Below are 13624 nucleotides of genomic sequence, written 5' to 3'. Positions count from 1 at the left end.
TTTTTGTGGTACGTGCCCCTAGTGGGAACTGAACCCAGGATTCTGGTCCATAGGCTGATGCCCAACCGCTGAGCCAAACTGGCCAGGGCAAACATGATATTTTTTCTTAAAAAAACAGATCTAGAGCTGCTTTCTAGAGAACGGAACATCTGGCAGCAATGTGCCCACATCCCTGCATGGCAACACATGGCTGGCACAAATGACGGCAGCCGCTCTGCTAGGATACACGGCTGCACTTCTGCTTTGCCACATCCCAGCCGAGCCAGCTTCATTCATCCACTCCTTGTTGATACCTCCAGGCCCCCAAGTGCGACGGGAGTCTGTGACCTCCAGGTAAAGAGCATGAATGGAAAATTCTGCCTCCAGATGTGCACCCTCAGTCAAGTCACCAGGGGACATTCCCACTCCGCTTCTGCATGGTAACATTGATCGATTTGACCAGATGATCTCTAATTCCGATCTTGATCCAAGACTCTGTAAGTCACTGAATCTGAAATAATGAGAGGTATGCAGGTCCCTCTGGAGAAGCTTTTGTGATCTGCAAGTGAGGAGTTCCACACCCACCTACCAAAGTGCAAACAAAAATTCAAATGCTACAAACTGGAGGTTAATATTAGAATGCTATGTATTTTAGTTGGCTGCAAGAAATAAGAATCTAGATAATGCTAACTTTATCTGTTAAGAAATGATGTTTGTGCCCTGGCCGCTTTGGCTCAGTGGTTAGAGTGCTGGCCTACAGACTGAAGAGTTGTGGGTTCAATCCCCAGTCAAGCGCATGTACCTCAGTTGTGGGTTCAATCCCCAGCCCCAGTCAGGGTTGTGTGCGAGGCCACCAATCAATGTGTCTCACATTGATGTTTCTCTCTCTCTCTCTCTCTCCTTCCCCCCTCCCACCCTCTCCATCTGAAAGAACCAATGGAAAAATATCCTTCGGTGAGGATTAAAAAAGAAGAAGAAATGAGGTTTGTGAGCTTTGTATTACATCTAGGCTGTAACAGTCTGTGGGGTTTCTAATACTGTACAATGAAGACTCTCTCATACCCAGTCCATTTACTATCTTAGCTAAATGGGGCCTGAAGTGCAAGTTAATTTCTAATTTTGTTAGCTTTCCCTACCAATATTATGAGCAAAAACAAATATCAGGGTAACAACCCACCTTAAGCAAAATACAATATTGGCTTAGGAGAGTTGTAGATAGGAAAAAAGAACTCCAGTCTAATTTCATGTGCAATCATAAGAAGATGCAGTTAAATCACACTTTACCCTCCCAGATCCCATCCACAAAGAAGGTCACCTACAAAGAACACACAAGCCTTAGACACCACCTCATAAGTTCCAGCATCTTCAGAAGCTAAGGTGTGGCACAGGTATGAGTGACAAACACAGAGGTCCCACCCTGCGTTTCTACTTATTCTGAAGCTGGAGTTGGGCTCCCACAGCATTCCTAGATTAAACATATCCAGTTCTATTTTAGAGGAATCACAAATATTCATGACAAACAGTAATTCATAAACTTGCTGAGTGTAAATCTGAATCATTTTAACGGGGCTGACTGGGTGAGCAGCAAGTCAAATAACTGGTAAAGGAGCTTAACCACACACCTGCAGCCCCAAGCTGAAAGACCCTCCATCCTCTACATGCAAGGTCCACGTCTGCAGATTTTCAGGTCTCGAGTGGTAACCCTTGCAAATACCATGAGTCTGCCATGTCTCCTATTTCCCAAAACAGGATTAAATACAAGATCAGAGTTTGCATCTCATCCTCCCTTGGGCCTGGAACAAAGGACAGATCTCAACAATAACTAAAAAATTTAAATTTAAAAATAAATATGAGTTGGTGGAGGTGGGGGAAGCAGGGTGATAACGCAGCACGTATTTTAAATCTCAGTGTCTACCTGACTACTGTTTTCGGGACAACCTCAGAAAAAGCCCGGGATTCACAGAGACTTGCCCCAGTGGCAGGGGCAGTGTCTGGTCAGGAAAAGACCCAGGACTACATAACTGCCAGAGCAGTACCGAGATCCATGAATCCACCCTACTTTCTCCTCTACTTGTATGGCTTGTTTTGTTTCAAAATATGTATTCCTATGGTCCTGAGGTTATTACTCTAAGCTTAATAGTTGCCAAACGTTTTTAGCAGCTGAATTTCAATATTTAAAATGCATATGATTTTCACACCAGTATATGACTTTTATATATTAAGGTCACTTTTCATACTTACTCTGGAAAAGTACTTGTATGTTGGTTGTTTTGTTTTTTCCAGGAAACTTCAACCAATATGGAAAAATGTGCAGTAAAAACATAATAATGAATTCAGTCAACATGTGTTGAGAGTCAAATAATAAAATATTATTATCCTATACATCTACTGAACATTTTTCTCCAAGGGAAATATATAATTCCTCTTTATTATACCAGCAAACATTCTGGTATGGGTTATTACTTAGTAGAGTAAAGTTTGATGCCTAAATATAGACTTAAAAATTAAGTCAATAAGCTAATAACATGAAAAGTTACCCCTCACACTAATAAGAAATGTAGTCAGCATGTGGGTTCTTCTTGAGATCATATTATCTGAGGTTTTCTTCAAATACTGTACTCCTTTTCAAGAACTCAAGCTCATGTCACTATGCAACTACGCAAATCCAAAGGAGAACAAATATTTGATAAAATCTAAGCAGTAATTCTAGAAAGCAAAGGTGCCATATAACAAAATAACCTTCAAGAGTCTTTAAAGCTAGGCCACAGCGCAGCAACTAAAATAAAAACCTAAAATTTTATAGAATTTAAAAAAAATTACATTTTAAAAGAAAAGGAAATGCATGAAATAACCATGTTCTTTTCTTAGACCAATTTTTAGGGCAATTTCTTTTGCAATTTGCACTAATGATTAATACAGAAATACTCCTATATATAATTCATGGGTATATGAATGTTATTTTGAAAGTCTATAAATAATTATATTTCTTTGGCAAAATCGCCAAAAGAATTTCCAGTTCAATAAAAGGCTGACGTTTTCTTCCTTTACAAGTTATTCTTATTCATTATTTTGGAACTCAGGTCCACCACCACATTATCATGAATATAGAAAATTGACCACAAATTGAGAGAACAAGGCCAACAGGAATAATCTTTCAATTTAAGTAAAACAATCCCTACAGTCTTAATTACACACTGCAATGTTCTATGATTCTTAAAAATCAGTGAATCTAGGTTTAAAACATTTTAAAAACTGGTATTACATATAACTATGAAAGATTTAAGGCAAGTTTCAGATATCTGGGCCAAATTCAACTAATGATCAAATCTATGTGTTCACAGCCATACAATCCACTGATCCACAAAAACATTTATTTTCTACAAATCTGTGGGGCTTCATTGCAAAGCCAAATTTTGTTTTATATGTTTCAAAAGGTTACTACTCAGATATTTCTTCGACTATAGGCCATATACTAAATTCTAAAAATAAGCAGATTTACCATCCATTAACTACTTACCAGGACCTTTACACTATGCTAAGTGCTTTTACACGCCTGACTTCACTTAATCCTCAGCACAGCCTGAAGGAAAGGTTTGAATCCAGCTTCTTTCTGCTTGCTAGCTGTGGAGCTTCATCCCTCCTTTTACAGATGAGGCAACTGTGACTTAGATTTTTTAAAAGGCACAGCCAAGTCATTTCCCAAGAACAAATTGTGACAGGAAGCAAAAACAATGGTATAAAAGTCACTCTATGGAAAAAGTGGACTGATTAAAATGCACCATGGAGGGGCGGGTAGTGCTCAGAAAAGGATAACTGTAGCCAATAGCAGCACCAAATTAAACTCAGCCATCCTAAATAAATGTAAGTTAAGTAACATTGTTGTGCTTGCCCCAAGCAAGTCCCTTAGCTACTGCACTCCTGATCAGACTGGACCCCTAGGTCCACCAGCAGAACCAAGAACCCACTAGTTCAACACTGACAAATACACAGTAGAGCCAGCCTTAACTCCAGTTCTCAGGTACAGAACAGGTGAAGATCTCAAGAAAATGAACCATGCATATGGGTTCATATACAGAAAGCCCAATAAAACGAGTTTTTAACTACTCCTTTTGAGATTTCTCTAGGAACAGCCTCCTATGAGTGAATGACTGCCTGTGTCGTGATCCAAGAGTGGAGAACAGTAGATGTTATGGGCCAAGACAGAACATCATGCTCAGAAATGTGGAAACCACCATTAGAAAAACCTGAGGCAGGGTCCCTAAGGGAAAAGACATAGCAACAGGGTAAAGACACTTATCTGCTTAGATTTATGGTGTCAAGAGTTTGATTTATGACTCGTAAGTAAAGGCATAAATAGCAACCAAATAACTAATGTAGGAAAAGGGAACTCAGGGAAAAATCAAACTTGTGCCAAAGGAATCTCCACTAAGAATCCCACTTAACTAACCATGTCTGAACTGACTGCTCAACAAATCCTTTGGTTTCTAACATTCTAAGACTCTTAACAATTTATAGCTATTGGGGGTGTCTTAAACTATTCCCTGAGACTACAAGTTATTACAAATTAATTACTATATAATTCTGTTTTCTAAAAAATACCCAAATAGTGCCACAAACAGTTAATTATTATAGACCAACTGCTATAAGTAGTGGATAAACTGCACATACCAGTGAAAATCATGGACTGACTGAAGGATGGATTGTTTCACATAACACGGTGATAGTGGATGATATTAGCTGAAAGTATTCCAGTGAGAGAAACAGAAAATCACCATTAGGCAAATACCAATAATAACCGTTTCATGCAAGAATCACTGATGGATGCTACAATCAGTGAGGACAAGTGTGATGTGAGAAACAGGTTTGTGCATCATCTCAAAGGTGATCCCTACTACAAAGTACAATGGAGAAGCTTGGCAGACACCACACCTTAACCAAATGAATAAGGTTAACCTCACCAGTAATAAGACATATGATGTCACTTGCCCCCTGATAGGATGCACTGAGAAGGGCACAACATCACTTCTGGAGTATTCTTGCCAAAAATGTTTACCCTCTGTCTAATCATGAGAAAACAAACACAAAATTAAGGACATTCTACAAAACTACTGACCAGTACTTTCAAAAGTGTCAGGATAATAAAAGACAATATAATAGTTTTAAAAAGTCACAGATTGGAGGTGACTAAAAATTTAATTTACAATTAAATCTAATTTGTGATCCTGGAATAGACATTGGATGCTAGAATAGACATTGGATCCTGGAATAGAACAAGGTCATTAGTGGGCAACATTCAAAAAAGGCAACATTAACAAGGCAACATTCAAAAAAGGCAACATTAACAAGGCAACATTCAAAAAAGGTCTGTAGATTAATTAACTAGATTGCACAAAATTTAATTTTCTGATATTTGACAAGTATACTATAGCTATGTAAGAAGTTAACATGATGGCAAGCAGAGTGAAAGATATATGGGAATTCTTGTAATATTTCTACAACTTTTCTGTAAGTTTAAAATTATTTCAAAATTATATATATATCTATATAGATACATATATATATCAATATAGATATCGATATATATAAAGACAGAGAGACAGAGAAGAGTAGAGACAGGTGTATGTGTAGAACTCAAGAAAATGAACCAAATGTATTGGCTTAAGCACACAGAGCCCAGCCAAGTTTTTAAATACTCCTTTTGAGATTTCTCTAGGAACAATCTCATTTTATATATACATAAAATCAAATACACATGTAGTGTTTAGGCAGTAAAATATAATGTAAAATATAATCTGATAAGTAACAGCTGATTGGGCTGAGGGCTTCAACCTGAATAAGAAGGTCCAGGAAATCATTTGAGAGATGCAAATCAACAAATGTGTCCTCAGCAAGTACTTAAATACAGTGTCCTACATTCTTGGGGGCAAAGGACCCACTACTGCAAAACTGCAGAACAGAACAGAATAGAAGGAGGGTGAAAGTAGGAGTTGTACGATATTAGATATCACGAAGTCCTATCCCTTCATTTTAACTTGGAGGATACTGAGACCAGAGAGGCTAGGGGGATTGCCCAGTTCAATGTACTGACTTGGAAGGACAAATCTGTCATTTAAATGAAGACAAAGAAGCCATGGAGGAATGAGTCTAGAAACTGGAAACCGCGGTGGAAAATAAAAATTAAGCTGGGGAAAAATTAAGCTACCTCTTTATCTCTGAGCATATGCTAAAATAAATTTCAGTTAGAAAGATTAAAGGATTAACAGTAAGAAAGAAAGACTTAAAGAACCTAGGAGAAAACTGAAGTGAAAGATTTCTTTTTCATATCACAGGACAGGAAAGAATTTCCTTAGTATAAAAGGAAAAATGAGAAAAAACACAAATTTAAAGTTAAGCATTTCCCAAATAGAACAATTACTAAAAGCAAATAACAGAAAATATCTGCAATAAATATGGACATATAAAGGATCAACATCCTTAACATTTGCTGATCAATAACAATAAATCAATAAACAATAACAGCTAACTTCAATACAAAATTAGGCAAAGGACACCAGGCAGGTAATTCAAGAAGAAAAAAACCAAATGATCAATAAACTATTGAGAAAACATACAATGTATTATAATAAAAAATGCAAATTATGAGATGTCATTCTTGATCTATCATATTAAAGATTAAATGATGACTCTCTTCAATGTTGGCAAAAGGTGCAGAGACAGATACATCCATGCCCTCTTGGTAATAGGATTAATACAATCTTTTTGATAGCAAATGGCCAATGCACATCAAAATCCTTCAAAACATAAATATTCATTTATTTAAAATAGGCAGTGGTTGTCAAAGTGTGGTCAATGAACTTCTGGAGTCCCCGGGACCCTCTCAGGGGTCTACAAGGTCAAAATTATCTTTATAGAAATAGTTTCCCTTTTCCCTGTGTGACATGTGCAACGATAGTGCAAAAACAATGGTGGGTAAAGTTGCCAGCTCCTGGGCACAAATCAAGGCTGGACACAACTGTCCTAGAAGTCACTGTATTCTTCACCGTCACACACTTGCAATGGGAAAAAAAAGGCAGTTCCACTTAAGACTATCCTCAAATTCACTTATTAATAGTCAACCCTTGAATACACATCCTTTTAACGTTCTATATGTCCAAATAAGAAGTAAACACAAAGCACATCTACAGCGTTCAGGAGACTGATGGCTGTCTCAAGGAAAAGCACCTGTACGATTGTTTGAGTGCTGAACTAGCTGTTTTTTCCATAAGAGAGCATTTTTATTGGAATGAACGATGAACAAAGTATGGTGATTCAGATTTGGGTATCTGGCAGACATGTGCTCAAAAATAAACAATGTGTGCCTGTCTCGTCAAGGAAAACAAGTGATAATATTTGTTGCCAATGATCAAATTTGAGCTTTCAATGGAAAATTCAAATATTGGAAAACTTTGTATCCATCACCATAAGCTTGACAGCTTCAAATCTTACAGGTTTTTCTGATGAGATCAGGGAAGATATGAACAAATGTGAATTTTTTTTATGCTATATACTGAAAGGTGACAACATTTGGGAGACTTACATAACTCACAACCAACATTTTGCAAGTGAACAATGCATGATAATAAAAATCATACATAGGTAAAAGATCCATTCAAAGTTCATGACAGGCCAATGGATTGTAATATAACAGTGGAAAGTTCCAAGATATGGTTTCACATTCCACATTGCAATTAACCTTTAAGAAAATACCACTTGTTGGGTTTTATATAGCAACAAAAATATCCACAATTATCAGAAAAGCCTATTAAATTACTCTTCCCTTTCCAACTACATATTTGACTCAGGCCAAAGTCTCTTCATATTCTTTAATCAAAATAACATATCGCAACAGGTTGAATGCAGAAGTAGATAGATGTCTTTCTTCTACTAAGACAGACGTTTAAAAATTTTTGAAAGTAGAAAATGAGGCCATTTTCTCACCACTTTTTTGAAGTGATGGTTATGAATCAATAATGTTAAACATAACATGTTAACAAAAACATGTTGACATGTAATGGGTTTATTACAATTAATTTTTAAATAAATTAATAAGTAACTTTTTGTTTTATTTCTGTTTTAATTTATATTTTGGTAAATATCAACAGATATAATCCATATAAACAAAAGTTCTTTGGGGTACTCAATATTTATTTAGAGTGTAAAGAGATCTGCAGACTAAAAGTTTGAAAACTGCTCATATGGTCATTCCCAACTTCTGGGCATGTAAAGAAAGAAAATAAGCAGACTTGACATTATATTATGTACAAAAATAGTATCAAAAAATTAGAAACAAAACTTGCTATCCAACAAAAAGGAAATGAATGGTATATCTAGAATGTGAATTGCTTATCTAAAACACATTGTGAAGAATTTCTGAAGATGAGACATGCTCACTATATATTAAGTGAAAAAAGTAAGATATACAAAGTATATTATAGGACAGTACTACAGTGGGGTAATAAAAGCTTAAAAGGAAATATATAAAATGTTAACAGAAATTTTCTGGGCTATAGTATTACAAATAATTTTTATCTCTTTACTGAGCATATCCTCCTTTTAAAATAAAAAAAATTTTAAAAATTAGCGACTTTGTAAAACATTTCAGTACTCAACGTATGCAAAGACCACCAAAATAATTGCTGCTGTTATTATTATTAATATTGAAACTCATCAAGACGGCTTAGTATAAAATTCTGAACTGAAAATTATGAAACCTGTACTCAAGACACTGTTTGGCCATTAAACATCTCCGGGATTTTTGACAAGTCACTTAACCTCTTTGAACCACCAGAAATTATCTCTCAGGTCCGTACCCGACCAACTCTAGATTTGATAGATAAAATGATCTATCAAATCTAAAGGTTGTTCAAGTCCTTTGTAAGGAACACCTAAAGTAAAAACAGTGCTTGGTGAACACACAATAAATACAGTGTACAGAAGATGTGTTGTAAATTGTGCACCTGAAACCTGTATAATTTTGTTAACCAGTGTCACCCCAATAAATTCAATAAAACAGAAAGGAAAAAATAAAGTAAAACAGTGCTATAGTGAAAACTGTGAAGCCAAGTCCAAAAATCACATTTATTATAGTTTCCACCCATGCTGCTAAATGGCCCTTTAATTCCTTCTTTTGACGATTAGTGCAGCCTCTATAAATAGTTTCCAGTGGAAGAAGGGTTCATGATTCCCCAAGTGGTATTTGTAAGAAGTGAAAAGTATGTGAGCATATCATGAATAAGAAAAAGGGGAGGGGGATGCATAAAAGAATAACCAAGGCAGCATGGTGCCTCAAATGAAGGGAGTCCTTTGTAAATGCACTTCATAAGGAAGTATGGGGAGGTTACCTCTTATGGAGAGGACAAGGTATTTTCTATGGAAGAAGAAAAAGAATGAGAGAAAAAGAGAATAGCAAGAGGGAAAAAAAGCAAAAATACAGTTGTAATATAAGTACATGAGAAAAGAATATCTCAATGTATGTTCTATTTTAAAACTGTCCAGAAAAATCTACCTATTCTCATAGCTGGCAAGCCTTCAACCATTCATTGTTTATTGGCAGAGTTGGCAAGAGTTATAAACAGATAATTAAATACATATTTGTCATTTTGTTCCCAGTTAGCAAATCTGATAAAAAACCTTAGACTATAAAAGGATAAATATTGCCTTAAATTAAATATGGACAATATTAGAAAGAGATCCCTTCATTTTATAGATTAGGAAAACTGAGTCCTTCAAAAAACGGAGATAATAAAAGACCTTCGATTTGTACTTTACTGATACCAATTATCCAATAATCTTGCTTTCCTCAAAAACACAAACTTCTATGATGCTGTCCATTGAAGGGTTACATGTCAAGGACAGGCGCATTCTCCATTAGGGGCTACAGCACTCAGTGCCACAAAACAAAATGGTACAAGTGTGAATTTGGTTTTGAGATCAAAGAAAAGTAAACAAACAAAGTAAACAAAAAGTAATCTATTACCATCTCACAAATATAATGACCTTTTTTGTCCTGGACTGGTTCTTTGCGTAATGTCTGGGCACATCTTCAAAATGAGGAACTCTATAGTATATGGATCCTCAAGTCCTTTCTTAGAAAGTTGGATAATCCTAAAATCACTGAAAAAAAAAAAGTGTTTTGGGGAGGAGGGAAGTATGAAATATACCTGGAATGTGTATACATATGGTTGTTCAAAGGCCAACCTTGAGCCAAGAGTGGGATTGCTAGGATACCAGTCTCCCTGGCTGGCTTGAGAACACTGGAGGTCACTGAACGTCACTAGCGAGCCATAGTGAAAGAGGAGGCCCCTTTAGGCCTGGGCTCCCTAGTCTGTTTCCAAGGGCCAATTGAACACGGCCCTCCATTTCCTGCTTTCCAATCTGCAGTTGGTATTTGCACTGTGAGAGGGCCCTGCCATCTGTCGTTCATCCCTAGTCTCTGTCAATTAACCACGAGATCTTTATGGAGCACCTACTATGTGCACCGATCACTAGCACATACCAAGTTTCAATAAGCAATTGTTAACGTGTTAGATTCAAACCTCTTTCACCATCCTTGATCTCCTAACATCTGACATGTGGGGCACGTGGTTCCTACGTGCTGGCTCGGCTGCCCAGGCACAGCCGATGCAGGCAAAGGGCTGTGAGAGAGGAGAGATGGGCACTTACCTGGGGAACCTCTGCTTCAGCTTCCTCAGGCTCTGCCTGGTGGGAGGCACAGACACTAGGCACTGGGCTATCTCGTCGTACTGGGCTTTAGTCAGTATCATGTTGGGCCAGAGTCTGGGAGGTGGCGGGGACAAGTAAAAAAACACCCTGGGCTCGAGAAGCCTTGGTGGCGGGAGACCAGGGGGTGGGCACACGTGGGCACAGCGCTGGGTCCTCCACTTCGCCGGTTTGCCCCTAACCCCTTCCCCCTTAGCTGCCCGCCTGGGCTTCACCCTGCAGCGACGCGGCGGCGGGGGCGGGCTGTGGCCCGGATTGCCCGGCCTTGGCTTTCTGAGCAGCCGCAGTGCGCCGGGCCGAGGCAACCCGCCGCCATGTCAGTTAAGGGCAAACCAATCAGGAAGTCGCGGCCCCGGCGGAGGTGGAGCCTAAGTTTCCTCCGGCAGGTATCCCGGCAGCGACCACCTGGGATGCTCTAGGCGTTGATACCGTAGCCTCCCAGTTTCCTGCAGCTGGGCGGTCCTGGCCCACAGACCCAGCAGCAAGGGAACGGGGTGTCCTGCGGTCCCTAGGCTGGAGCCCCGGGAAGCCACTGCCAGGGCGCGCGATTTGAAGACGCTTCCAAACGCGCGTGTTTTAAAGCAGCTGCCACTGGAGGCCGACCCACAAAGGAAAGATGCCTTCCCGCCAAGTCGGCCCCCACTCCGGGAGCGGGGGCAGAGGGGCAAACTCCAGGATCTCCGTGGGCACGACACAAGCCCGGCTCTGGAGCTGGCGTGGCGGTCTGGACACGTGGTGCAACAAACTAGCGAACGAACTGGACCTCAGCGAACAGGCCGCGGGAAGCAGGCGCTGTCGCTCCGCCCCGTCGGGGGCTCAGGGGCCGAAACCGCTTCTGCCTCGTCTCCACAGGTCTCAGAAAACCGTAGGCGCTGGACACATGTTTGGAGAGATGAGCCAGAGAAGGAATGTTTTCCTTGGTGCTGCGAGCAGATCTCAGATCTCCTGAGGCAGTTTTCTAGGACATCGAACCCTCCTTTAATCCCTTTTAAAAAACTAATTTTGTTTCTTAAACAAATTTTGTTTCTTAAAAGGCTATGTATTGTGTTTCTTTCCAAAGTTAACATTTGAAAACAAATGAAGGAAAAACGTGTTTAGATGTTAGAGAATGTGTAAGCGATTGCTGTTATTTTTTAAAATCTGGAATAAGGCCTGGGATGGAAGTTTGGCTTAGATATGCCTCCTTGGATAAATTCCTCAATCCATCCAAGCCTCAGTTCCTGTGTCTGTAAAACTGATTTTTAATGAATGAGGTAGTTGGTAAGCTTGAATAGGAAGGGAAAGCATTCCTCTGCATCTTGTCCAGCAGATAGACTATGTAAAACTACTTGGTAATGATAGGTCACATGGACATGGCCTTTACCAGCTATTGTTTAACAGGCTCCCTACACTTTGACTCACTTAATCCTCATAACTTCCTGTGAGGCTGGTACAATGCCATTATCACCTTCCTCTTCCCTTTCTGCAGGGTGAATAAACTGAGGCATGAAAAGGTTAAGTACCTTCCCAGAGGTCAGGAGAACAAGTAAGCAGCATGCGTCCAGTTTAAACTGCTGAAATGTGGTTGCAGAGTCTGTACTCCTGGCAGTTCTCAGTAATAATCAGTACACAAAATAGTCACACTCTCTTAGGCCAAAGGTTAAGGATTTTTTATTTTGAACAGGAATAATCTACATTTCGAAGAATCTTCTAGTTCAGAGTTTAAAAAGTTCCACCACTTTATTTTCCCAAAGTCCAGTAACAACAGTGGATCCTGAATTCAGAAACCATGGTGTGTGTGTGTGTGTGTGTGTGTTTCCTGAATATTTACATCAGAATGTTTTCTTGCCATATGCTTTGCATCTAACTCTGGTTGTGTGACATTAGTACATAACTATTTATTTATGGCAGCATGGCCTGGAGTTGCCACCTGGCTAGTTTGTTGCTGACCCTGCCATGACTTTTACATGAAAGCTAGCTGACGATAAGCAGACACCACTTGATCCCCCATTCCGTTCTCCCTCCCACTTTCCTCTTTCCAATTCACAGCCAACAGATTTTTATAGAAAACGTCAGTTCAAGGATGTTTGCACTAGTTATTTTTTATAGTAACTCTTCTCCCTGGCTCTTGTCCTGCCTTCACCCTCACAACCCTTAAGGAACAGGCCAGGTTTGTTTTTCTGTTTTTATTTTTAACATGCTGGCAGATTACAATTTTGACCCAAATCCAGTAGATTGTTTAGAGTTAGTGCCAGGGGAAGAGCACAGTTGTGTTGCTGTTTTTGTTGGCAGTGACAGTAGTGTTGTTTATTAAGCACAAAATAGAAGCAAAGCAGAAATGTCTTGTTCTTGTTGTTGTTGTTGTTTAGGTGTTTTTAAATTTTCTTTTCATGTGAAATGCATGGAGTAAGCCAATTATGCCTTTGGGGCCCCCTTCTCCCTCCCTTTACTTACCTCCATTCTGCCCCATCTCTTGCCTCATACCCCATGCCCCTCATCTGCCTTTACTCCTCTGAGCTGCCCTTTCATGCCTGAGGTTCCGTTTCTCAGTCAGTTAGTAATACCAACCATGTGCCCATTAAGTGAAGAAGGGTCATGAAATGAAAACAATGCCAAACTAAAAAACCCAAAGAACTGGCTACCTGTTTATAATTAGCCATAAATGGTGGGCCCTTGAACAAATGAAAGCCTTTCTAATCCTGAGTGTACTCCGTGTAACCCCAAGACATGGAACTTTATAGTTCGGGTAGGGAGGAAGTATCTAGGAACACAAAAAAACTTGAGGAAATCACAGCAACACAATGTGCCACAGTGGAGGCTAGTACAGCTCCCTGGAAGAACCTGCCACCCTGAGAGGTGGGGTGGAGCCAATCGACCAGATTTCTTCCTGCCAATTTCAGGATAACGT

At 39.3% G+C, this 13624-nt stretch overlaps 1 protein-coding gene across 12 annotated transcripts in view; it reads right to left on the bottom strand.

Moving 5' to 3' along the window:
* CDIN1 (CDAN1 interacting nuclease 1) overlaps positions 1-10934 on the bottom strand; it is a 211445-nt gene extending 200511 nt beyond the window's left edge. For 3 of the 12 annotated variants that reach the window (XM_036266787.1, XM_036266814.1, XM_036266807.1), the window contains exon 1: positions 10681-10902. In XM_036266787.1, coding sequence (XP_036122680.1) covers positions 10681-10781 — 101 coding nt within the window. In that variant the 5' untranslated portion in view covers positions 10782-10902. Of the gene's footprint in view, positions 1-10680 lie in introns of all 12 variants that reach the window. The other 9 variants (XR_004960155.1, XR_004960157.1, XM_036266778.1 and 6 more) reach the window with 9 other exon arrangements.
* Between the last annotated feature and the right edge of the window lie 2690 nt (positions 10935-13624).

Source organism: Molossus molossus, unplaced genomic scaffold, assembly GCF_014108415.1.
Source record: "Molossus molossus isolate mMolMol1 unplaced genomic scaffold, mMolMol1.p scaffold_m16_p_1, whole genome shotgun sequence".
Classification (NCBI taxonomy): Eukaryota; Metazoa; Chordata; class Mammalia; order Chiroptera; family Molossidae; genus Molossus; species Molossus molossus.
This window is presented reverse-complemented; position numbering and strand designations above follow the sequence as displayed.